Source organism: Callorhinchus milii, unplaced genomic scaffold (genome assembly GCF_018977255.1).
Source record: "Callorhinchus milii isolate IMCB2004 unplaced genomic scaffold, IMCB_Cmil_1.0 Scaffold2, whole genome shotgun sequence".
Lineage (NCBI taxonomy): Eukaryota > Metazoa > Chordata > Chondrichthyes > Chimaeriformes > Callorhinchidae > Callorhinchus > Callorhinchus milii.
The window spans coordinates 104,503,205-104,528,788 of NW_024704743.1; the positions used below are offsets into that span (position 1 = coordinate 104,503,205).

General features: G+C 39.3%; 1 protein-coding gene across 4 annotated transcripts in view; it reads left to right on the top strand.

Moving 5' to 3' along the window:
• sntg1 (syntrophin, gamma 1) overlaps positions 1-25,584 on the top strand; it is a 142,387-nt gene that overhangs the window by 87,294 nt on the left and 29,509 nt on the right. For 2 of the 4 annotated variants that reach the window (XM_007905899.2, XM_042346846.1), the window contains exons 5-13: positions 2,456-2,513; positions 2,607-2,650; positions 2,764-2,805; positions 8,582-8,684; positions 9,796-9,878; positions 18,149-18,279; positions 19,911-20,040; positions 21,848-21,886; positions 24,258-24,374. In XM_007905899.2, coding sequence (XP_007904090.1) covers positions 2,456-2,513; positions 2,607-2,650; positions 2,764-2,805; positions 8,582-8,684; positions 9,796-9,878; positions 18,149-18,279; positions 19,911-20,040; positions 21,848-21,886; positions 24,258-24,374 — 747 coding nt within the window. The remainder of the gene's footprint in view (positions 1-2,455; positions 2,514-2,606; positions 2,651-2,763; positions 2,806-8,581; positions 8,685-9,795; positions 9,879-18,148; positions 18,280-19,910; positions 20,041-21,847; positions 21,887-24,257; positions 24,375-25,584) is intronic. The other 2 variants (XM_042346844.1, XM_042346845.1) reach the window with 2 other exon arrangements.

A 25,584-nucleotide genomic window follows, 5' to 3' on the forward strand; every position in this document is an offset into this window, starting at 1 on the left:
AGTTATATAAATTGCTGTCGTGGTATACCCCATTAAGAAAAACATTGATTTATATTCATTTTGAGCTGTTTAGTGTCATCAATACATTGGCACAAACCTGAAGGAACACACAGTTATTCATGGTGTGCTGAATGTTGCTTGCAATTGGTGTGCAAAACTGCCTACACCTCAATTAGTCCATTTCTTCTGTTAAAAAAAGGTTAAAAAATGGCATTCACTCCAATTGTCCTGTATAAAATCTGCCAGCTCCAGCTCCCACAATATAACATACAAGTATAGCTCTAGCAGGACCCTGGATATCATTGAGGCAACCTTCTAAACGCTCTACAAATTACACTAAGAAATGTTTTTATGGACAAAATTGATGTAAAACATAAGCACAATGCTACACATTTGATCTTATGAAAGTCAACCAATTTACAGAACTCGTGGATGAGAACATTCTATTCTCTGCTGGTCTGTAAATTTACCGACCTTGGCTGTGTGAGCTTATAATGGGATTTTCCCCATCATAAACATGCAATGCCAACCTCTGTAAATTTACAGACCAGCAGAGAATTGTCCTTCTTGTGCTTTACTGACAAACATAATTATCATAATAAATGTCTCAAAGTGCTTCACAATTTGTCAGTGAACTGTATTTATAGACAAACGCCATAGCCAATTTGCCCATAGCAGTGACACACAAACAACCATGTAGTGAATGACCAATTTTATTTGGGGATTGTTGGCCAGGATACTGGAATAAATTACATTCTCTTTTTGGCTAATGTCATGAGATTTTCAATGTCCACCTGAACAGGCAGAGAAGGGCTCAGTTTAACCTTTCATCTGAAGAATTGTGACAATTAGCTGATATGTAAACACATTTAGACTTGTTATTGTAAAACTCCTTTGTATTATACTATTTATATTACAGATTTCTGTGCTCCTAATCACAAAGAAAGGGGTATTTATGCAGTTAAAAATTGGAAACTGGCTTAATTCACAAGCTTGATCTGGATGAAGAAGACCCTTTAGCCCATCTGGTCCCATCCCTCTAGAACACCCACTCTACCATCATCCTATCACTGCATCAAGCTGCTTTTTAAATGAGTCTTGTGTCCTGGTCTCTACCACCTTTCCTGGAAACCTGTTCCAGTTGTTGATTTTTTTTCTCAGTGCATGTCTGACACATGTGGAAACCCATTCTAAAAATATCCAAACAAAACAGAGTTCAGATCTACTTGGAGGGATGCATCCTTCTTACCTAATTCTGTAGCTCAGTGGTTAGAGCACTCGCTTTGAAAGCGAGAGACCTGAGTTCAATTCCAAGCAGGTCAGGGTGAAACCTTGGGCAAGTTTCCTCACTCCACACGCCTAATAATAATCCCTCCAAAACAAAAAAACAATAATAAATTGGTCATTTTCAATCCACGACTGTTTGTGGGACATTGCTGTGCGCAATTGGCTGCCGTGTTTGCCCACAAATATACAGTCAATTCACTTTACAGTGTGTTCTGTGAAGCGCTTTGGGACGTCCTCCCGACGTGAAAAGCGCTATATCAAATGCAAGGATTATTATTTATTATTATTATTAGGCACAGATTGGCAAGAGCCAAGTCTTGGAGACACCAAAGAATGCGTTGGAGTGCTGCTGGAGTCAAACTAGCTAAAACTGCAGTTTGTTATTGAAAGCACTGTCTGACAAGCTTTCCCATTACTTGTCCAGCTATAACTACCCTACCTGTTAGGGCTTTGTCTTGCGGGTTAACAGGAGCTGAGTGGGAAGACTATCTGTCCCCAGTGACTGGCTTGCCTTTCCAAGTCCTGCTGATGAGTCAGTCATTTATTACCCTCTGCCTATGAATCAGCTTACAAAACTGCACCTCAGCACAAGTTGGCAACTTCAGGAAAGAAACTGTGAAATGAATTTTCTTTCAAAAACTGTTTGAAATTATTTATTTGAAGTTGAATTAAATTGGAACCCTCTGAACCAACACTGAAATGCATGGTATCTCACAGCGTTGATTCACCGACACTGCCTATCAGCTCAATGGATGCATTAAGTGGATTTGAGCACAGCCATTTGATCAAAGTCAGAGTGGAGTGCGGTTGGGGGTTAATCCACATTCATCCATAGACTGAAATATCCTTCCATCAGCAGGAGTGAAATGTCCCACAATGTGTCCATTTCTGTATGACCTTACAAACCGCATTCCCCATCTTTGTATCCTGAAATCTGTTCTTGCTTTTCCTAGAAACGCATCCAGGGACCTCTTGAACCCACAAATCATACCTACCTCAATAGCCGTGCCTGATTATAATATTGACCAAATAGTTTGTTCTTCTGTGCAGCAATCCTGCATTAATTCTATCTGACCACATGTAAAGAGTAAAGAGACGTCTGTGTTTATCAGTTTGTTGAAAGCATTGCATTGGTATGTTATAACTTTATCTTTCTTCCATTTTTTAGGGTGGTGCTGAACACAATATTCCTGTTATTATATCCAAAATCTCTAAAGAGCAAAGAGGTATGTTCTTCATTGTACATTTTTTAAATGGTTCAAATGCCCATGTGAAATAGTTTGACATAGGATTTTTTTTCTTCTGTATTATTTGCAAAGCTGACCTATTGGGCCTGCTGTTCATTGGAGATGCTATCCTACAGGTGAGCATGCTCTAATACTATGTTAATGCAGACAATTGTGTGAACAGATGATCAAAATGAATTCAAGTTTGTCAGTGAATTCTTTCTCTTTTCCTGCTTTCTCTGATCATCAGATAAATGGAATAAACGTTAGGTCCTGCAAGCATGAAGAAGTGGTAAGTACAATATATATTGTTGACGCTTGTGGATCAGCCTGGCTCAGTTGATGGCATTCTCGCCTCTGAATCAGAAGGTTGTGGGTTCAAGTCCCATGTCAGGACTTTGAATTTACATGGTCTAACTGACATTCCAGTGCAGTGCTAAATGTGTGCTGTATTGTTGAAGTTGCTGTTCTTTAGATGAGATGTTAAACCGAGGTCCCCTCTGCCTGTTTAGGTAGTCAAGAAAGATCCCATGGCATCACTCAAGAAGAGAAAGAAGTTTTGCCTGGTTGTCCTGGCTGACATTCCCCCAGTTAAAATTGGTCATTCACTTCATGGCTAAATCATGAGACATTGTGGTGCCACAAATTGGCTGCCATGTTTACATACAAAATGCACAGTCACCAGATGTTTTAATATATCCTGTGAAGCACTTTGAGATGTCCTCCCGACATGAAAGGGAGGGTGGAATGACATTCAGACTGAAAATCAGTTAATCATTATTTTCAGAAGTATCACTTAACAGATTCAATGTAAGGAAACATCACATTTTCACCCCAATATTAACTTGCAAAATTGCAAAATGTATCCCAAAATGTTTCACAATAAGAAAAAAATAACATTGATTATACTTTAAGGTTGATTTTGGAGTCCTCAAGATAACCTGTTGACTAAAAATACATGGTTGCTTTTCCTTCAACTTTGATTGTTCAGGAAAAAGTTTCTTCAGAAGGTCCTTGAGAATTAATTTATTTTGTGTTTGCTTTAAAATTAATTAATTTTTTTATCAAGGTCCTGAGATGCACCAATATTGAGATTTTTAATCTATACTAATAAAGACGAAGTGTCTGTCTGTGTATCTATGTATCCGGCATTCACGCAATAACCGATTGCTGCAGAGACCTGATTTATATCTCATCGGAAAGGTCTTGCATCTGGCAGTGCCATGGGTATATTTTTTTGGGGGGGATCTCCTATCGTTGCCGAGCTATATTAAAAAATGCTTTAATTAAGCCCAAAATATGAGGTATAAATCGTATTCTGCAATTATACAGAGGAAAGCACACACCATTCGGAGAGATACATCTACATGCTGCAACAAATGTATGACACTCTTTTTCTGAGAGAGAGAGAGACTGGGAGAAACACTGAAAGGGAGAGGGACTGAGAGAGAGAACGAGAGAGACTAAGAGAGCGAGAGAGAGAGTAAGAGAGAGAGAGACTGAGGGCGAGAGAGACAGAGCGACTGAGAGAGAGAGAGAACTGAGACAGAGTGACTGTGAGAGACTGTGAAGAAAAATATTAAAGGAGTCCTCCCACATGAGTCCTCCCAGCTGAGTATAGATAAAGACAAAATGTCTGTCTGAGTGCCTGTCTGTGTGTCAATCTACATTCCATATTGGATTCTTTGGGTGCAAGCGAATCTGCAACGGTTAAATCTAGTAACAAATAAATAGGCGTTTCATTCTCCTGGGCTCTGTGCATGAAAAAAATCTCACGTGCAATTCAATATAACACTAGCAGACTCGAATAAGATTCTTAGCAGGTCATTGGAATCCTTGAGAAATAGAACAATTGGTACCAAAGCTATTTGACACATCGCCATAATGGCAACACCACTACTATGGCTGAAAAGCAAGAACTTAATTGTAGGCAATATATAATCTTCCATCCTATATTGTCCCACTTCATCCACATTTGATGGAGCGGGCTTCTGTGTTTCTATGTTCCAGCGGTCTGTGACATTTAATGGAGAGTTGTTTGTACAGATCTCAAAGAAAAGGGGTCAAGTCACCGGGCTCGGTGCATTCCCACGTACTATTTCCAATGTAAAATTTAGAATCTGCAACTCTGTGCACATCAAAACCCCAGCTGCTGGCACAGCTTCTGAGTTTCTGAGTGAGAACGTTATGGGTATTGGTATTTTTAACTCATCTAGTCACAACTGACACTTTTATTACGTTGCTGGAGGTGTGCTGCGTTGTTGCAGGTTCCTTCGTTTGGATGAAACATTAAACTTTCTCAGCATTGATGTCCATGAATCCCATGCGGTTTTCTTTGTTGGCTTTACACTGAGTTTTTTNGAGTAAGTTGCTAATTGGAAGTGAAAGCCCACAATCTATGAAATCGTTGATCGTCGTACTTGTCACTCCCACTTTTCTGAGCTTCAGATCCAGGATATAAGCAGTCTCTCCAATGCATCACTGACCAATGCAGATGCTGCAACCTTCATTCTCAGTGAATGGCTCTGAACTGGTTAGTGAGCTCAGTTGTGGAGGTGAAGGTAATGAATGCAGTGCAGATGGATGAATGAGTGACTGAGAGTGAGGCATCAATACACTAGACTTTACCAACCAGACCAGTGCAAGATTGTCTGCGGAGAGAGAACAAAGTAAATATCAATAAAGTACGACAGAGATGGACTCAAATTGCTTATGTCTTGCTACTGAAAGATGGATAATGGGGTTGATCTCACTACAAATAAACCCACCGTTTACCTCTCTGTGTCATGATTATAGCTCTTAGAATACTGGATTGAAAACTATGGAATGAATTGTCACTTTTCATCCCAGATTTATAGAAAACATCCCCACTACATTAATTCTGTGTTACAAAACTAATGGCCCTGTTCATGCTACTGGAAACTTGAAGCTCAAGGAACAACTGAGGGGCAAGCAAGCAGACTTTGTTCCGAAATGAATTGCATAGCCGTTTTTTTCGGACACTTGAAGGATTCGTGTAATGCATTGATGTCTTAAGCAGCATTGATGACAGAGATTGTCTGATAGAATTAGATTCTTTGTAGAGTTCATGCTGGCTCAATGTGATTTTTGTGCCAATCTGTCACAAGCTCTGAGATTTGGCTTTTACAAGTCCTCTTAAGAGAAGCAGTAGGAGACCACCACACAGAAATAGTCTTGCAGCACTCAGACGTTGGTTGTAATGGAGTTGCAGCAATGTTTTTACAAACTTAGAGCTGAGATTAGACTGCCAGCTTTCAAATCTTTCAATCTGCTTCAGGAAACCCCCAGCCTTTCTATGTTGATTTGGGAAATGCTAGCTTTAAAAGATGAGTTAATAATAATCTTTGCATTTGATATAGTGCCTTATCATGTCTTCAAGACATCTCAAAGAGCTTCACAGAATATACTGTAAAGTGAATTGACTGTATATTTTGTGGGCAAAATGCAGCAGCCAATTGCACACAGCAGTGTCCCACAAACAGTTGTGGATTGAGTGATCAATTTTTTTTTGAAGAAATTATTACCCCGGAAAAGCTATCTGCCAATTGACTAAGAACCGGGATAAGGAAACGTGCACAATGTTTCGCTCTGCTGGGAATCAAAGCTAGGTCCTCTCGCTTGCAAGGCGACTGCTCTAACCACTGAGCTACAGGACTCTTGTATTAAGCCTGTATTCCCCAAAACAGGGTGTTGTTAGTTGGCGTCAGCCTGGCTTGGTTCCTTGCACTATCACCTCTGAGTCAGAAGGTTGTGCGTTCACGCCCCATATCAGCAAATAGTCCAGGCTGGCCCTTAAGTGTATTACTGTGGAGTGCTATGTTGTTAAAAATACTGCCCTTTGAATGAAACATTAAACCAAGGTCCTATCTGCCTGTTCAGGTGAATGTTAAAGATCACATGTGTGAAAATTGACTGCCACATTCACCTACGAATACACAATCTCTGCACTTTACTCTAATGATAGTAAGTACTCTTGCATTTCGGATAATGCCTTTTTCTTGGTCAGGACATCTCAAAGTGATTCACAGGATTTACAGTGACTGCAGGCAAACGTGGCAGTCCACTTGTGCACTACGGTGTCCCACAAACAACTTTGAAATGAATGAACAATTTTATTTGGGGGAGTGTTGGTCAGGACACTGGAGAAACTCTCTTCTTTTGATTAATGCCACAGGATATTTAATGTCCACCTGAGATTGAGAGTTACAATGACCTAGCAAGGTATTATATCAAATGCAAAGTGATCTGCCAAACCAGAAGTTGTTCCATTTCTTGCACATTGCTTGTGTGCAATGTGAAACATTGGATCCAAATGACCACATTATAATAGGTTTCCACTGTATTTATTGCAAAGTGTCACAGTTTTACCAAAGTTTATATGCAGCAGATTATGCCTTTGATCAATGCTATATAGCTTTCATATGGTAGGGAAACACAATAAGTCATAAACATTGTGTAGTTAGTTCACTGTCTCTCTGATGTCTCAGTTCATAAAGCTGTTGTCTGGAGTGAAAATGATCCATTCAGCGTCTCTAAGAGTAAGGCACCTGCAAAACTGCAACTGAAGATCTATTATAACCATTTATTTCTAGTTCCAGGTTCGATCTATCATCTGAGCTGACTGTAACTCATCTCAGCTGGGTCTGACAATTGACCACAGCATAATTATAATGGGGAGCTGTAAATGTAACAGTGTTCGTCCTTCTGATTGCTATTCAGTGACCCCTGGTGCAAAGTAATGACATCAGGTAGGGCAAGATCATGCTTGGCTATGATGGCCCTAAGATTAATAGCACAAAATAACTCATTGTCTGGGTTTCACATGGAGAACGGCCACTTGACTGAGGAATTGGATGGTGGCTGCCATTGCTGGAAAAGCACTCCAACAAGGATCTGAGTGCTTAGCAGGGGGGGAGAGAAAAGAAGGGAAAACCATATTTATATATCATTCAGTAAAAATAACGTGCAGATAATGATATCAATGTAAAAGTTATTATTTATTTATTTATTTATTTATTTATTTATGGGTTACGACCTCCTGTGTGGTAAGCCATTTCAAGATGCCTTCCTGACATTTGATCTTCCTGGTGACAAAAGCACTAAATATTCCAGCTCTTGAAAGGCATTGTGCTGTACCATAACGACAATGTTACATCAATGCTTCCTTTACACACAAGGTTTCCGGCAATACACTCCATTCATTCATTACCTGCAATTTGTATTCCTGCAAATGATGCCATCCCTCATTGTGACACAGCATTTATGGGCGGTATTACAGCGAGGCACTTAGCATGTTGATCACCTGACTGCAAAACATGAAATACAACACGAAAATGCAGAAGGCAATGCCCAGAAGTCTTTAAAGAGAAAGTATTATAATAATAATCCTTACATTTGCTAGTTTGATATAGTGCTTTATCACATTTTCAAGATGTTTTAAAGTGCTTCACAGAACATACTGTAAAGTAAATTGACTGTATAATTTGTGGGCAAAAGTTTAAAAGGTGGAGGGAGAAATAATCGTGTTTCATAAAGCCCTTCTTTTCTATCTCCCATACACAAACAGTTAAGTGGAATGCTTGAAAGCATATCAGCCTGTAAAGCCAACTGAGGCAAAAAAAAATTTTAATTGTTTGATTTCATTTTTTACTGGAGGTCAAGAACGTGGAGGTGGAACAAAGGAACATATGAATACAGGAACAAGAAGAGGCCATTCAGCCCATTGAACCTGTTTGAGCAGTTTATTAGATCTTAGTAGATCTTAGTAGATTGCCCTTTTACCAAACCCCTTAATACCTTAATACCTTAATAATAAAGTGATTTCCAGCTGCAATGAAATATTGTATAACATTTTGGGCAAACAAACAAATAAATAATCCTTGCATTTGTATATAGCACCTTTCACATCAATAAGACACCTCAAAGTGTTTTACAGAGTGACTGTATTTTGAAGGTGAAATCTTCAAGATGGTCACTGCTCTGGTTGATTGTTTCACTCTTCTGGGTATCCTGGGATTAAACTAGAGCTTCTTCTGATTAACCCACAGGTTCAAGTGCTGCGTAATGCTGGTGAAGAAGTGACTCTTACGGTTTCTTTTTTAAAGCGAGCGCCTGCTTTCCTGAAACTCCCCCTCTATGAAGACTGCACATGTGAGCACAATAACCTCTTTTAGTGTAAATAATGCAGGTGCTTGCCGTGATACCCACTTCCATTCCATTTTGCTGAAATGAAGCTAGAATCTCTGGTTTCTCATGCAGAAAGAATCTGTGAAATTTTGCGATGTGATGTGTAAAATAAATAGCATCTATGGTGCTAATTAATATCAAGAATGAATTTAGTGATCTTATGAAATTTAGTCCATCGACTGGTCCCTGGGTATGCTGGTAATAGAAACAGAGATACTTGGAGGTGGAACTGGAACGTAACACAACTAATCCATATTTTTCTATTAGAATATTAGATACCAATTTTCCCCAGTTAAGGTAAAATTTCATTGCAGCATATTACAATGGAAAATCCAATTAGTGGCTGACATTATCAAAGCCATTGCAAATATTATTCAAAGGTTTGTATAGTTATTGACTTTGTTGACCATTGAGATGTCACAATCTCCTGAACAAAGCTATTTGCACTGATAACACATCAGTGTCTGAACTTCCATATATATCATTGAGTGATCTTACTTCTCTCAATGTTTATGCTCTGACTTTATTCCAGATGGATTGAAGTTTTGTATCTGTTTGGATTAATTTGCTTTTCTCATAATAGCCCTCAGGAAAATAAACTACACGCAGGCTCACATTGGTCTGGCAGAAAGACCATGATTAATTGTGTTATAATCTCCTGCAATACTTCATGATTAATATATAGAAAGAAGATGATCATACACTCATTGACCACAACAGTTTTTTGTGCTGCGGGGATCCATGTGTGGAAATTTCCCAGCCTGAGCCAAATAATGGAGATGTAGGGATCAATATTGTGAACTTTCTCTAGCTGTACCATTATGGATCAAGGTGTTCTAAAGCCTCAGGAGATAAAAACACATAGGAAAAAAATACAATAAAGTAAATTGTAAATGGTCGGTGTATTTTATGGGATGGATGGCCTTTTTGCATTCTGTACATCCTGATGTTCTTCTATAGAGATGCTGATATGTTGCACAATGATCAATCATTGCATTGATTTTATTGCATGCAGAACACAAATTATTGGTAGTGAATCTGACAGCGTAGTAACGTTTTTTCTGTTTCCCTGTAGGTGTCCCGAGTGATCAGAGCAGCGGCACATCTTCACCACTTTGTGACAGTGGATTGCACCTTAACTACCATCCCAACAACACAGTAAGAGTTTTATTTTCAATTTGAAACTGTGCCTTATGCTGCATGTATGGATGCGATTTTCCAGCCAACAAACAGTACAAATGGAAGTTGAAACAACACAAATTGCACAGGAGTAGCCTGGAGGAGGTGATTTTGGCAGCAGTTCAATTCTCAGATTAATTGCTATATGATTGCATTGGTTGTAATCCCCCAGTCTTCTTTATCAAAACTCCCAGGATGCTCAAACACACTGACTCTTACTGCTATAAAATAAGTGGTCCCGTAAATAAAGGAACATTAGTGGAGAATAAATGGTGTGAATCATACAGACAAGGTGAAGCTAACTGCAGTAGAGTTCCATTAAACATCCTTGTTTACAATGCTGGTCCATTTATAATGCCATTGTAGTTTACTTTCCCCTAAAAATGATTGTCAGGGAACCAGTAGCGCTTCATAAACTGGTTGGTGTGAGCACTAGGTGCAGGAAGTGTTCCTCATGTCTAATTTGGCATGCTGCACATTTGTACTATGTGCAGGAAATGCTGCTGACACCATTCACTTCAAGACACGATCACCCAGCAATCACCTATATTTTCCCACCTCACTTATAATATGCCACAAAGAAATTGGACCCGGTCTACAGCATTAGAAAGGGGTTTCCCTGCATGAAGAAGTCATAAATGTAGCTGCCATATTACCAAGATTAGGGTTTCAGTTTATGTCAGATGGTGGTTGAGGCAGGATCCTTATTCCTCTGAATATTATCGACAGACGAAGGTTCATTCTCAAGGCTGATCTTGACTTTCCCCTTTTGGAAAACAAATGATATTAATTTTAACAACAACAAAATGACATTTATAGAGCGCCTTTCACGTCAGAAGGACGTCCTAGAGCCCTGAGTAGTCAGGTGTCAGGGCCCGAGCATGGGGGAGGGATGGTGTAGGGGTGAGGGAAGGCAGAGAGGTGGGAGGGAGACCAAAGGCATGATTGAAGAGAAGGGTCTTGAGACCGGCCTTGAAGAAGGCAAGGGAGGAAGCGAGGTGAAGGGACCGTGGGATGGAGTTCCAGAGTGTGGCGGCAGAGAAGTTGAAAGCCAGGTCACCTATGGTAGGGTGGGTTGGGCGGGAGACATGGAGCAGACTGGAGCTTGATGAGCGTAGAGAGTGGGCAGGTTGGTAGGGAGTCAGCGGGTCAGAGAGGTAGGAGGGGGCAAGGCCATGGATGGCCTTGAAAGTGAGGACGAGGATCTTGAACTCGATCCTCTGGGGGATGGGGAGCCATATATTAAGTGATATATTTCAGCAACAACCACAGCAGCCACTTTACAAGGAGCTCAATTACGCTTGGATTTTGGTACGACTCTCCTCCAACTTTAAGTAACATTGTGTGTGATTGTAACTTATTTAAAAGCCTTCTTGCTAGAACTTTGCTTCCTTTAATTCATCAGGCTGTTGGAACTTTTTCTTCACGTATCTTTACGATGTTACCTCTGCTTAGCTCTCTCCTCCTCTGCTTAGCCCTCTCTCCCCATCATAAGCCTTTTAAGATCAGGATCTCAGCCGTGCAGTGGAAACTGATCCCAGATGTATTCTTTAACTTCTACCTGAACAGGCAGACAGGACCTCAGTTTAATGTCTCAACTGAAGGACATCATTTCCAACAATGCAGCGATCCTCCAGTACTGCATTGGAGTGCCAGTTTAGACAATATGATGTCCAAGCCCTGACATGGGGCTTGAACCCCCAACCTTCTGACTGGTCTATCGCTCTGATGTCATGTTTGTTTTTCGCCAAGGATCAAAGTCAATTACTCACAATGAAGACAGATGATTGATCCCTTCTATTAGTTAGTTCCTTTCAGCTGGCACCCAATACATTGATAGCAGAAAATTTAAACACAAATACTGTAATTGGGCTTCACTTCAGTGGGAAACAGCTGTCCTCAAAGAAATGTCAGAGGCAAACCATTTATAATAAAATAACTGGTCGCTGTGTTTGCATTAACTGATATAAGGCATTTTTATGGAGTTTGATTTACAGAGAATTGTGATAATTTGTATTAATTTACCTTGAGAGGAAAATTACATGTATATTACATGGACCTGTAGATAAAAACGTAATGTAAAAAATGACAAGAAATCTCAAGAGAAACTGACATTAAGTAGAATCTGAAACTATTTTAGATCAACACCATTTATGAATTATATTCTGATGGTTGCATTTATATGCTGTATTAAAGCCAATGGCAGAAATACCTTGCATTAACAGAAAGATTAAGTTATATTTATTGTAAACATGATATAACCTTGTAGAAGAGTGCTGGCCAGCCCATGGCTAGGTGAGTTATGGCATAAATCAAGAAATATTCAATCAAGAAAATCAACCAAAAAGGTTAGCAACCACCATTCTAGGGGAAACCAAACTGCCCGCTCCCTCTGTTCAGTGGGCTCCGGTCTGCTCCATGTCTCCCGCCCGACCCACCCTACCATCGGTGGCTGGGCTTTCAGCCTCTCTGCCCCTAAACGCTGGAATTCCATCCCACAGTCCCTTCGCATCGCTTCCTCCCTTGCCTCCTTCAAGACCGGTCTCAAGACCCTTTCTCTTTGATCGTGCCTTCCCTCACCCTTACTCCACCCCTCCCCCATGCTCGGGTTCCGACCTCTGACTGTCCAGCGCTTTGGGAGGTCCTCCTGAACTGGGAGAAGCTCACTGGTTAGATTGGGATCTGTGATTTCTAAAAGATGACAAAGTGCGACTCAACAAAATGTCTAGACAGTGAAAAGCCAGACACTGGGGAGATTGTATTCCCCTCCCCTGGCTTTTTCATTTTTAACATTTTCTCATTTTTCGGAAAAATCTAGATTTTGTTTCTCACCCGTTTAGCAACTATTACATTTTCGTCCCTATTGTCAGTAATGCATGCACTGCTACCGTTACATAAACAAAGACAAGAATGATTATCTGAAAACAACTGCTGAAATACCTGATGATGATTTGCCATATAATTGTCCCGTTCATTAAAAATACATCACTGTCTTATAATGGAGATTAAGAGCAATTGCTCTTGCTTAACGTTCTTTTTGTAGTGAAACTGAAAGGACTTTCTGTTCCAAGGAACACAAGTTACTGGCACCAGAACATCAACGTGATTGGATTTGAGCCACAGACTCTTTTCAATTTCCTTTGTTTCTTTTGTAGCCAGAAACACCCGGCAACTAAATTCATATGGTGGAAACAAACCATCCATTGTGATTGTTGCATACACTTTAAGTTCATTAAAAAATTGCAAGGATAATATTGATGTATGCAATAACCTGCATTCATAGACTGAGTCCAAGATATTTATAATTGCGGACATTTCCAAACTAGAATGAAATCAGAGGAGGCAGCCAAGAACTGGTGTGATTACTGGCAAAGGAAGTTCATTACAGATAAATGAATGGTACTGCACATAGAAAATAAAAGCTGAAGTAAAAGTCCTATTCATGGTGAGATAGAACTTGCTGGGGGAGCAGTAAGAAAACTTAAAGAGGTGCTAGTGTGAATGATAAATAGCGTGATGGGCATATTGCAAAATCACCAGTAATCTTGCTCAAGTTGTAGTCGTAGTTCAAGTCATGCTCAAGTTACGCTTGTGACATCCTTCTGACATGGCAGGTACTATATAAACACAATTTGTTGTGGTTTGTTCTCAGTGGGGAGGCCATTCTGAGTTTATTCAGGGAAGACTAACATAGATTGTTTGGTGCCAGTTTCTCCCACAATATGCTTGGAAAGGCCATTTTAAAACTGGAAAATGTTCCAGGCTGAGAGGGCGTTCGAAGATGGCAGGGCCCAGGGCTTTTTAGCGGGGTTTTGACATTACTAATAGTCAGAAGTTGGTGGGAAAGGGAATGCAAAGCATATCTAAGCATCATTTCTTAGATAAAGAATTGAGGGATGTGATTAGGAAGAATTATTTTTCTATATTTCTTATTTAATCAAGAAAACAAAAGTCTTCACTGACTGAATGGTGAATGCTTTAAATGATCTACGAAGCAAAGTGACTAATACAAAAAGAGTTATTCAAAATATATTAAACAATACATATAATAATAAAAATATACCACGATTGGTGAGTTTGTGGAGCAGAGGCAGGATTTGTATTCATTGTATACTCCTCTTACATCTCCAAGTGTACTAGAGTATTTCTGATGGATCTCAAATGTTGCATCATGCCCTGTTTATGTGTCGGACGAAACATTTTTTTTATTACATTGCTGAAGTGCACTGAAATGTAATGGATTCCACACTGATTTCTTTGTCAGTTTAAAATAGTATTGCTTTTAGGGCATGACAATCTATTATCAGAATTGACACCCAACCAATATATTTCTTCCCTCAATGTGCATCAAAGTACAGTATGAGTGGAATATGTTATGAACAAGTTGGTTCCCTAGAGCTGGATTGTTATACCTCAGTGAGTTTCATTTGATGTGCTTCAATGTAACAAAAGTCAAGGATTCGCTACAAACATTGCAGTGAAACATGAATCACGTTATGATTGCTGGTCTGTAGAGATTTTAGTAGTTTTTTGTTATGGATGGTATGGGGATCGCTCGTAAGAAGAATGACCACAAATTTTAGCCTTAAAACCATTTTCTTAAAATTTAAGACTTTGTTGAAATTTAAAAAATCATTGGGTTCCAGTTTTAATTTGGAGACCAGTTTAAAGAATTGCAAACAACTGGCTACCAAATTAAAGAATTTAAGAATTTCCAAAATTATTGATCTCACAATCTTAAATTTTAAGGTGATGGTTCTTAAGGCAGTTTTTAAAAAAAAAATAACAGGCAATGTTATACCGGGACAAAATATGAAACTGCCGTGTCTGCTTGGGTTCACAAAATCACTAAAGCTTCAGATGAAGAAAGCCCTTCGACCTATCCAGAATACCGACTGTACCCTGCCTTCCCATCACATCATCAAGATGCTTTTTGAATAAGTCCAGTGTCGTGGCCTCAACAACTCTTGCTGCAACATATGTCTCTAAATCTAAGGCCTGAAATTTCATGTAGTTTATGTCTGTAAGATATTTTTGCCTTAAAATGTAAGATTGAGCAGAATTCTTAAATCTCGTCTTGATGTTCTCAAAAACTTTTTTTTTGACATCTCTACGGTTTGAGCATTGTAACGACATCTACAATGCTCAAACCATAGAGATGTCCAAAAAAATATTTAGAGTTTCGCCCACAAAATATACAGTCAATTCACTTTACAGTATATTCTGTGAAGCACTTTGAGACATCTTAAAGAAGTGATAAGGCGCTATATCAAATTGCAAGGATTATTATCTCAAAGTGCTTCACAGAATATACTGTATAGTGAATTGATTAGATATTTTGTGGACGAAACTCTAAATCTAAGATGTTTTATGCGTTTTACTGTGAAAAGTTGTTACTGTGTATTTGTAGGCGAATGCAGCAGACAACTTGCATACAGCAATGTCCCTCAAATAGCCATGAAGCCAGGTGGTGCTTAGCTCGCTATGTTCATAGTTTTAGCGTCTTGGTACGGTCATCCATATTTTATATCTTCACATTCTGTTACGAGTGTCCTCATTTATTTTTGTATTGTTGAGAGCTTCAGTAAGCCTGTGTGCTGTTGAAGGCTTGATGTTCATACTATTGGAAAGCTCGCATGCACAGTTATGCAGCTATCGTGTATAGATTTAAGAGCGATTTAAAGTCCATAGCCAGTATTTTAACTTAAAGGTAAATAACTTTTTGGTGACATCAGGTCTAGACTTGGCAACAATTTGGCGGGGAAAAGAGGATCGGGAGGATCCAGGGGGCCGAGCTACAGCGATACATTGTAAATTTGGCAAGGAAAAGCAACAGAAGATATTTCCCAAAGGGGGCATGGCTTACAGCCCATAAAAGCAGCGAGCACACGGAGCTCAAGGTAGCTGTTTACCTGATGACATTTACCTGTCTGACTGATACTGAGAAGTAGTCCTCTAGGTCAGGAATTGGTTTTTCATGCATTATTTCACTAACTCATTGTTGAGTGGCTGCGAGCTGGTGTTTAGTCAATTAGTGTTTGTTATTTCTTGGCGTCATTTTTATCCAATTTGTCGGGGAGTGTTTAAGTTATTAATGCCTAGGGTTGTTTGTTTCATGGAATATCAATAAAATTCCGTTGAGTTTCCTTGACCATGCTTTCTCGAGTCTCTGTGTTAAATCTGGAAGGAGGGGACACACATAAATAGGTTGAGCCTATGTCACAGTCTGCTCTTGCGATAGACTGCTGATGGAAGCTTCCCAATTCGCTGTATTTTAAACCGCAATTGTCAGTCCCTGTTGTCGTGGTAACTCTCACTGGTAACCTGCACTCAGAGAGAGGGATCAAACATAGAGGCCATTGAATGTACTCTGCGATGGTGGGTGAAATACACATTGCAGGCATATAAAATGGTTGAGAACCATTGCAGCCTTCAACAACAACAACTCGTAATTATATAGTGCCTTCCACACAGGGTAGCATCTCAGAGCGCTTAACAGTGGCAGAGTCTGACTGCGAGCCAGTGGGGGGAGGGGAGGGAGGTGATCGTAAGCACAGTCGTAAAGGAAGGTTTTTAGATGGGAATTGAAAAAGGGAGTGGGGGGGTGGGGGCGAAGCAAAGGGATTGAGGGAGAGTGTTCCAGAGTTTTGTGACGTAATGGCTGAATGTGCGACCTCCAAAGGTGGAGCAGAGGGTGCGAGGGTCAAACAGGAGGCCAGTGCCAATCGAGCGGAGGCACCGGGTGGTAGAGTGGGGAGTGAGGAGGTCGGAGAGGTAGTGAGTTGCCAGGGAGTGAAGGGATTTGAACACAAATGTGAGGATGTTGAAGTCGATCTTGAAATCGAGCATAGCCAGAACTGGCGAGATGTGTTTATGGAGTTTGGTCCGGGTCAGTATGCAGGCAACCGAGTTCTAAATGAGCTGGATTTTTTGAATTGCGGAGCTGGGGAGTAATGCATTTGAGTAATCCAGGTGGGTGGTAACAAATGCATGCACGAGGGTTTCGGCTACATCTGGGGTAAGGTACGGTCGGATGCAGACAATGTGTCGGAGATGGAGGATGGCGATCCTGGTCAGTGACCGGATGTGGAGAAGGAAGGACAGCTGGGCGTTGAACCAGATGCCTAGATTGCGCATTTCCTGTCCCTTTTATATTAAATTATAATTCCTGCCTTTGTATGAGTAACTACTTTGCTTCTCACATCCAGTTTAGATCCATCCCATCTCTTTTATGCCACCCTGGTTTACTCCAAAAATAGTCCAGTTACCGATAAATTTGCCCACAAAAACACTCAGTCACTACATTTTACAGTATATCCTGTAAAGAGCATTGATGACATGAACGGCACTATATCAAATGTAAGGAGGATTATTATTATTCAATCTAAAGACATTAGATTGTCACCAACTGGCTTCTATTTATGTACCCCATAATTCTACTCCTGAATGCTCTCCTGTTATCAAAGATTGGTATTAACCCAGAAAACAATTTTAAATCATTTCTTTCAATTTCCAGCCTAGATATTCTTTTTTGTCATTAATTCCAACATGTACAGCCAACTGTATCTTTCCCTCTGTGAACTGTAGATGACTGAATCTTTCCTGATTATTCTCAACCTTTGTCCTTGTAGACAAATCACTGACTTCCAGCCTTGGATTTACTACAGAAAGAGTACATATCTTCCCTTTAAACCTGGGGCTATCATTGCCATCCTTCTCTTGTTTGTACCATTACTCTATTCCTTTTTTAGCTTAAACTGTACTGTCTCTTAAATATCCTTCTCTCCTCCCTCAGTAACAGCTCCTGGATCCTGTCCGACAATTCTGTTCTTTACATTTCCTTTTCGCTTACCTTTTTCCTTGGTTCTTCCCTTGCCTGCCTCCTCCTCTGATCTCTTCTTGACTAACCTCCTAGGGTGAGAGAGATAAGCAGGCCTCAATGTGACTGCTTGGAAATGGAATGTCAGAATCAATTTAATGCTCTGCGACTATACTTTGCAGATTCACTTTGTTGTGTATTCTGGATTTAAGGTTCTCGTATTAATCCACTATTGCTATGTGTGAGAATATCATAGGAGGCCAGCTTCAATTTTCACACTTTCTTTGCTCCAATATATATCTCAAAAGACAATGTAATTGTGCCATGCTCTTATCACTTTGATATGTTGTTAGAAATGTTACATGAATAATAAGTTATTCAGAAGGAGTGTGAACCATTGAAATGTAACACAAACTGTCCTGTTTTTCAGGATTCATTATCTTGTTCTTCGTGGCCAACTTCCTCAGGCCTGAAGTGGGAGAAGCGGTGGTGTGATTTGAGGTTAATCCCACTTCTTCATTCTCGCCTGTCATACTATGTTCCAGGAACTGATATTTGCAGGTAAATTTTAAATCTGAACAATGTAGGTGATGGGGAGTGGCTCAGAATACTGGACAATATAAGAGTGGAAAGAGCAACAGAGAAAATAATAAAAAATAATAATAATCCTTGCATTTGATGTAATGCTTTTCACATCTTCTAAACGTCTCAAAACACTTCACAGAATATAGTTTAAAGTGAATTGACTGTATATTTGTGGGCAATTGCGCACAGCAGTTTCCCACAAACAATCGTGGATTGAGTGACCAAATTATTATTGTTCTTTTTTCTTGAGGAATCATTATCAGGCGTATGGAGTAAGGAAACTTGCCCAAGGTTTCACCCTGCCTGGAATCGAACCCAGGTCTCTCGCTTGCAAGGCGAGTGCTCTAACCACTGAGCTGCGGGACTCCACAAGATACCTCAAGAAATAACAATTAAATGGCAGTAATTTTCAAGCCCTGAGAATTGTGGGAAGGGGCTTGGAAGGCAGTATGCTAACAACAACAACACAATTACATTTGTATCGTGCCTTTCATGTTGGGAGGACGTCCCAAGGCACTGGATAGTGTAAAGCATTTCAGACTCGAGCTGGGGTCAGGGGGGAGAAGGGAGGGGAGGGGAAAGAGTGGCTGAAGGTTTTCCCGCTAATGGTGGGGTGGGTGGGTTGGGGGACGTGGAGCATGCTGGAGCCGGCTGAGTGGAGGGAGCGGGCGGGTTGGTAGGGAGTTACGTGGTCACAGAGATAGAGATAGAAATAGCTAAATTGCTATCTGAAATTAATGGCAATTAATTATTTAACATTTAAAATTAAATATTCATCTAATGTTTATGAACATTCAGAATTCGAAAGGAGTATGTATAACAATATAATAATTCCATCTTTCATATCGGGGGATGCCTCAAAGTGCTTTACAGGATTTACAGTGAAGTGAAGTCACTCTATTTTGTGCAGAACAATTTCCCACTAACAGCCATGAAGTGAATGATCTGGGCAGTATGGGCAGTAGTCATGCTACAAAATACTTATTGCCCTAGATTTGGAAATGGAAAATCATCTCAGTTAAATAATAATAATCCTTGCATTTGATATAGTGCCTTATCACATCTTTGGGGTGTCTCAAAGCGCTTCACAGAATATACTGTAAACTGAATTGAACTGAATTGTATATTTTGTTGGCGAAACATGGCAGCCAATTACACAAAGCTGTGTCTCACAAGCAGTGGTGGATTGAGTGATCAAATGTTATTTTTTTTTATTTTGAAAGAATCATTACCAAAAAGCGATATGCCAATTGATAAACAACCAGATAAATGGAGGTGTGTGGAGTAAGGAAACTTGCTCAACATTTCACCCTGTTGGGAATTGAACCCAGGTTCTCTCGCTTGCGAGGCGACTGCTCTAACCACTAAGCTACAGGACTCCACAGTTCCTGCTCCTGAACTAATGAATTCTGCTGGGGTTATGTGTTTTGGGTGTAAAGTAAGGGGCAAGGTTGGGCTCTTTGGATAAATCAAGCTCACTATCAAGACTGGCACATGACCACTTGGGAATGATTTTGAGGACAGCCAGAACACAGCTCTACAAAGGCTGGAGCATAATATTGGATGAAAGTATTTTTGCTCATACACTTCTTGTGACATTTCTTTAGGCAAACTGCCTTTCAAGTAATTGCTGTGGATGGTGTGTGCAGTGGCATAATTCAGTGCCTCACTGTTGAAGATTGTATAGACTGGCTACAAGCGATCGCAATTAATATATCCAATCTTACCAAGCACAATGTAAGTATGGCTGTGTGCTGCAGAAAACATTAAGGCATAGCTCAATTGCAGAGGTTTCTATATGAGATATTGTGAACTGTGATACTTGTCTATCAGAACCACAGGCATGTTCAAGCGTCTACAATTGCTAGTGGTTAAACGATAATAAGATTAATTGCTCCTTAAATTATTTTGAGACAATCGCAACATTATAAGTGCTTTGAGGTTGTTACTCTAAGTGACAGGAATGTGCTAAACATTAACTTAGCACTTAGCATGTAAATTAGACTGTTCATTGGAAACAATAGGGTAATTGTATCCTTCCAATTAATTTTGAATTCCGATACAGATCTGATTCTGCAATTATTTCCAGGAATTGTATGCACAGCATCTAATTGAAAAACAATGAAATGTGTTATGTCCTTTAAATTACTCCTCTAAGCAACTTATCTCTCTCCCCACATCACACACAAATACAAATGCTACTTATGTAAGGGTAGCCAGTAACCTGAGGGTAATTTGTCTATAGATTCCTTGTGTGAATGGCTTCATCTTGTATAAAAAGATCTGCTGAGTCTGAGCGAACCAATCTCTTAAAGATCTCTCTGCAGTCATATCACTTTGAAGAGTCCTAATCAGGTCCTATGCCTAAGCATAAAACTACCTCAAATAGGAACACATTTGGCTATTTTGCAATGACATGTCATAGTACTTGAAATTGTGCGAGCTAATATAGTAAGCAAAGTTCTTTTGAGACTGGAGTTGAGACTGGGGCTACATGACAATGCTCCTGTGCCACACTTGATTTGAACTTTGGGAGTTTGCTCAGAGGGTAGAAGTGTAAAAATGTTCAGTTTGTCAGAAAAAATTAGCTTTGATTTTATCATTACCATTGTTCCTACCAGAATCAGCGTTCTACATTTAACCTTTGGTGCTTGTAGTCAATTGATGCTTTATCACTTCAAGGAAGTTTGTAACATGTGAAGGATCTATTCATTTTCAATAAATTATTTTGCATTATTGCATTGACCACTATATTAATCCTGACCAGTCAGAAGTTACAGTGAACAGGTTGACAAAACATCATTAAATCTTTGGTACATGCTTCTCCCTCACTCTCTCTCAAAACCTTCACATTGCATTAAGTTATGTAAGGGTAGGAAGTGCAGAAATCTTACCAAAGGAAATATAAAATAAAAGTAATAATAATCCTTTCTTTCCATGTAATGCCTTATTATACAAAAATGTCTCAAAGGTTTCTATAAAGTGTAGTGATAGTTTATTTGTAGGAGAACATAACAGTGCACATAATTTGCACATAAGTGCCCCACACATCCATGAAGTGAATGACTTTTTTTTATAATTATTTTGAGGGATTATTGACCGGAATACAGGAAGAACCTCTTTTTTCGTACTTCCATGGAATATTCAATTTCCATCTAATCAGGCAGACAAGACCTCAGTTTAATATCTCTTCCAAAGAACAGCTCTCTCAGAACAGCACTCCCCAAGCACTGCACTGGAGTGCTAATCTGGACTATGAGCTCAATCATGATTTGCAGTTTGAACCTACAACCCTCTAACTCAGACATGTTAATAACTAAGTCAAGCAAATACACCCGTATAACATTACAAAAGCTCATTTCTTAAATAAGAGACCTGTTAAAAACTATGACAAAATAGAGGCTTCTATGAGATATATTACCTGGACATAGATGGATTTTGTTTTTGATGGAAGATTATATTTTCAGGGTTTATATTGTTTAATTGTATGAGGTAACTTTAATATTCACAATTTAACAGTTTTAATTCAATGTTATTTTTCCAGATTAAAAAAATTAACAGAAACTTCCCTGTAAACCAACAGGTAAGGAAAAACATTTGTAATAATTTCTTGTTGACGTGTTTAAGTATGTCAGTACGTGCACCAAACTGAGCCATTGACCATCAGAGGGCATAACTCAGGTTGTTAGAATATGTTTATAACTCGGAGGATTAATTTGGAAATTCCCTTATTTGATCTGCATTGGTAGTTCATCTCTGGCAAATATTTTAAGAATACAATTAAAATGATAAATTTACACAATCTACTAGAGTTTAGGTTTTTAAAGTTTGGACAGGATTATCACAAAGAGGAAAATCATTATATTATAGTAATAGAATTTTTGGCATTAATAATAATTAATTTCATGCCTGGAGGACAACCCAAAACAATTCACAGACATTAATGCAAAGTGTATAGATTGTGTAGTTGTAGGTAAACACGACAGCCAATTTGCCCACAGCAACCTCCCACAAAGAGCCATGAAGTGAATGAGTGAATGATCAGTTGAATTCATTATCTCAGTTAATTGGAGAACTAAGGGATACCATGATTCAGGTCTTTAAAGAGGTAACTAACTGCTGTGATTGCCTTGTAGTATGAGTATAGAAATAGAAGTCACTGTAGTGAAGAAAGAAATGAGAAGATATTTTTTCTCTCCCACTGAGTAATGAAATTGTGGAAGAAACATTAACAATTGATTTTTATATTCTTAAAATATTTTCAGTTCCAACTGCTTAATATTGATCTGCATATTATTAAAGCAAATTTCCCATTTAATATTAATATTGATGTACTGTCAGAAATTATATGAAAACGAATTATTTCCAAATGTACAGGTCCTGTGGATATGCAGTGTGGGCTATTTGTTATTGTTTTATGGGAGATAGTTATTTTAATTTGAAATCAAATTAAATTTCAAACAAAAGCAATGATGTACATATATTTACTGTGTAACATTTATCTTCCACACCATCAAAAAGAGCTCCAAAAACATTATCCTCTCTCAGCTGAGAAAGCACAATAAAGGCTATCATTTAGTCTGCAGCGATGTAGTACAACCAATAAATCGTTAATATGTCAGAACATCTCTATTTTACACTTCCCTCTGTCAAGTTTAATGGCTATTTTAAGTGCAAACAAGGCAGCCATTGTGTACTTCGCAATGGCCCACAAACAATCCTGAAGTGAGTGTCCCTACCCTTTGAAACTCCATCCCACAGTGTCTTCACCTTGCTCCCTTCCTTGCCTCCTTCAAGGCCTGTCTCAAGACCCTCCTCTTTGACCGCACCTTCAGTCACCCTCCTACCCCTACTCTCCCTGCCCTCCATCCCTCCTGATCCCAACACCCAGGTCTCATCCAAATCCCTGACTCCAAAGCCTTCAGACGTCCTCCCGACGTGAAAGGCGCTATACAAACGTAAGTTGTTGTTATTGCTGCGAGCAGCCAATTTATTCTGGAGAATTGTTAGCCAGGACGTCAGGAGAAATTCACTTCTCATTTTGAATAGCATCGTTGGATATTTAATATCCACCTGAACTAGCAAATGAGACCTTGACTTAAAGTCTCATCTGAAAAAAGAGGACCTCTGACAATTCTGAGCTCCTTGCGTACTGCACCTGGAGTGTTAGCCGAGAGAATGATCTCAAGTCCCAGCATAGGGCCTGAACCCACGTTGCAATTGTGAAATTGAGATAGAACTGTTTGCTAAATAGTCTAAGAATACCGTAGAAAGCTTCTGAAAGCTTCTTTGAATGTTGTGGCACCAAAGATATATCAACATATAGCAAATCAAGAGCTAACTCCCCCTCCACCCACGAACACAGTGAGTTTATTCTGTAAATATAATTCATACAAAATGGGAAGATTCTAGGTCCATTTATTTTTATTTCAGCTTTTTTGAGATCATTCATCTGTGTCCGAAAATCCTGCAAAATTGTGAAACGGTTGAAATTAATTTCCTTTGTGAGAAACATTTAATGCATATGTCTTTCACTTCTGCATTGAAAACATTAATTCCTTGACTGTATTGCATTTTTTAACTGAAATCAACAATTTTGCTTCTGTAAAACATGATGACTTTGGCCGTTTAGCATTCCTGTACATTTGGATCTTCTGAAGAGAAGGGGAATCAATTGGAGAGGGAAACAGCGAGGATTAAAATATAAAGCTGCTTACATTAATTTTGGTTCTATAATGCATTACTGTATTTGGAAAATCAAACACAAAAAGCAAGTTATTCAGTTCGAAGGACAAAGATAATTCTGTATCCAATGTATTAAAGAAAATAATCCACAGGAGATTAGAAATTTGATATGGAAGTGCTTTGCACCTGAATGTTCCCTTTGCTTCTGTACATCACTGTAGTTGTTTCCTGGATGTGAGACTAGTCAATGCTATTGATTTCTTTGCCAGATAGTCTACATGGGCTGGGTAGATGATCGAGAGCCTGACTCACTGCAGGATAAACTGTATACACCAAAGTATCTAGCCTTGAGGGGTTCTTGCCTATACAAATTTACAGCACCTCCGGTATGTGGTTTTATTCAATTTTGAATTATTCAATGTGCATTTTTAATTTGGATTCCTGTTGGAGCTACCCAGTTGATGTCTTTGTTCCACATCGAGCATGATGTATTATTACCCAATGCACAAACAACAAAATGAATCGCAAATTTTTGCTTTGCATTCTTCGTGTTGTACCTTCTGTGGTGACAATGATGGGACAATTTATTTGACACAGAGAGAAGCAAGCTCACAGTGAGCTCTGTTCTATGTTCTAGCACAGAAGCAGACAAAATTATTGAAGAAGCATTGCACTTTGGAACTAATTTTTAAAAGCGACATGTGCAACAGACACACTGTTCTGAAGGAAAGCAGAACAAGTTCTGCATTTAATTCAGGTTACAAATTCTGAAGTCTGCGCTAACATTTTTTTTGGCCCAGTACAATATGCTGCATTCTCCTTTCAAAGCTTCATAAAAGGTTTGGCTAGAATTGCAATGCTGCATCTGTACACTGTGCAACATCCCACATTGTTTACATAACCAAAAGGATTAACTGAGGTGTTTCATTGTTCATTGTCGATTTGCATTTTGGTGAATTGAAACCTGTTGGGAGGCTTTTTGCAAGAGGAGATACTTTAGTTCTGATTAACCTTGGTTCTGAATCTGATACTATATAATACAATCCAATTTACATTTATATATCGGGAGAGTATCTCAAACCACTTTGCAGTCCTGGTTGGGGACCCAGCCGGGTTGGGAGACAAGGGAATAGGGAATATATTTGTCTATTTGTTATGTCCAAAATTTTCTATCTGAAATCATCTTTCAGATCACATGGTAATTTCAATCAGATTAAACGATTCCCCTACTAGTTAGCATGACTGATTCTAAGTAACAGATAGACACTAGGAACTTGATGGTGAAAGTATTCAGCTCCTTGTTCAGCAGGGATCAATAGATAATTAACTTGCTTCTGTAAAAGATTGCTTCTTAATACAAGAGAGCCATCTTTTTGCCCACATATGCAATGCCTCGGGGTGCTTGTGCCCCTGTGAGAGGACTGGTTGGGATTTTACAGCTCCCACCCCCCCCATGTTACCGTGTTATAATGGGGCTTCACTGTGCTCGCGGTTACTCAAAATTTCACTATGGAGTATAGGGAAACTGTGGCCTCTGTTGTCATCTGTGGTTGCAGTGCTTATCAGTGCTCTGAGGAATTATACTATTGCAGTTCC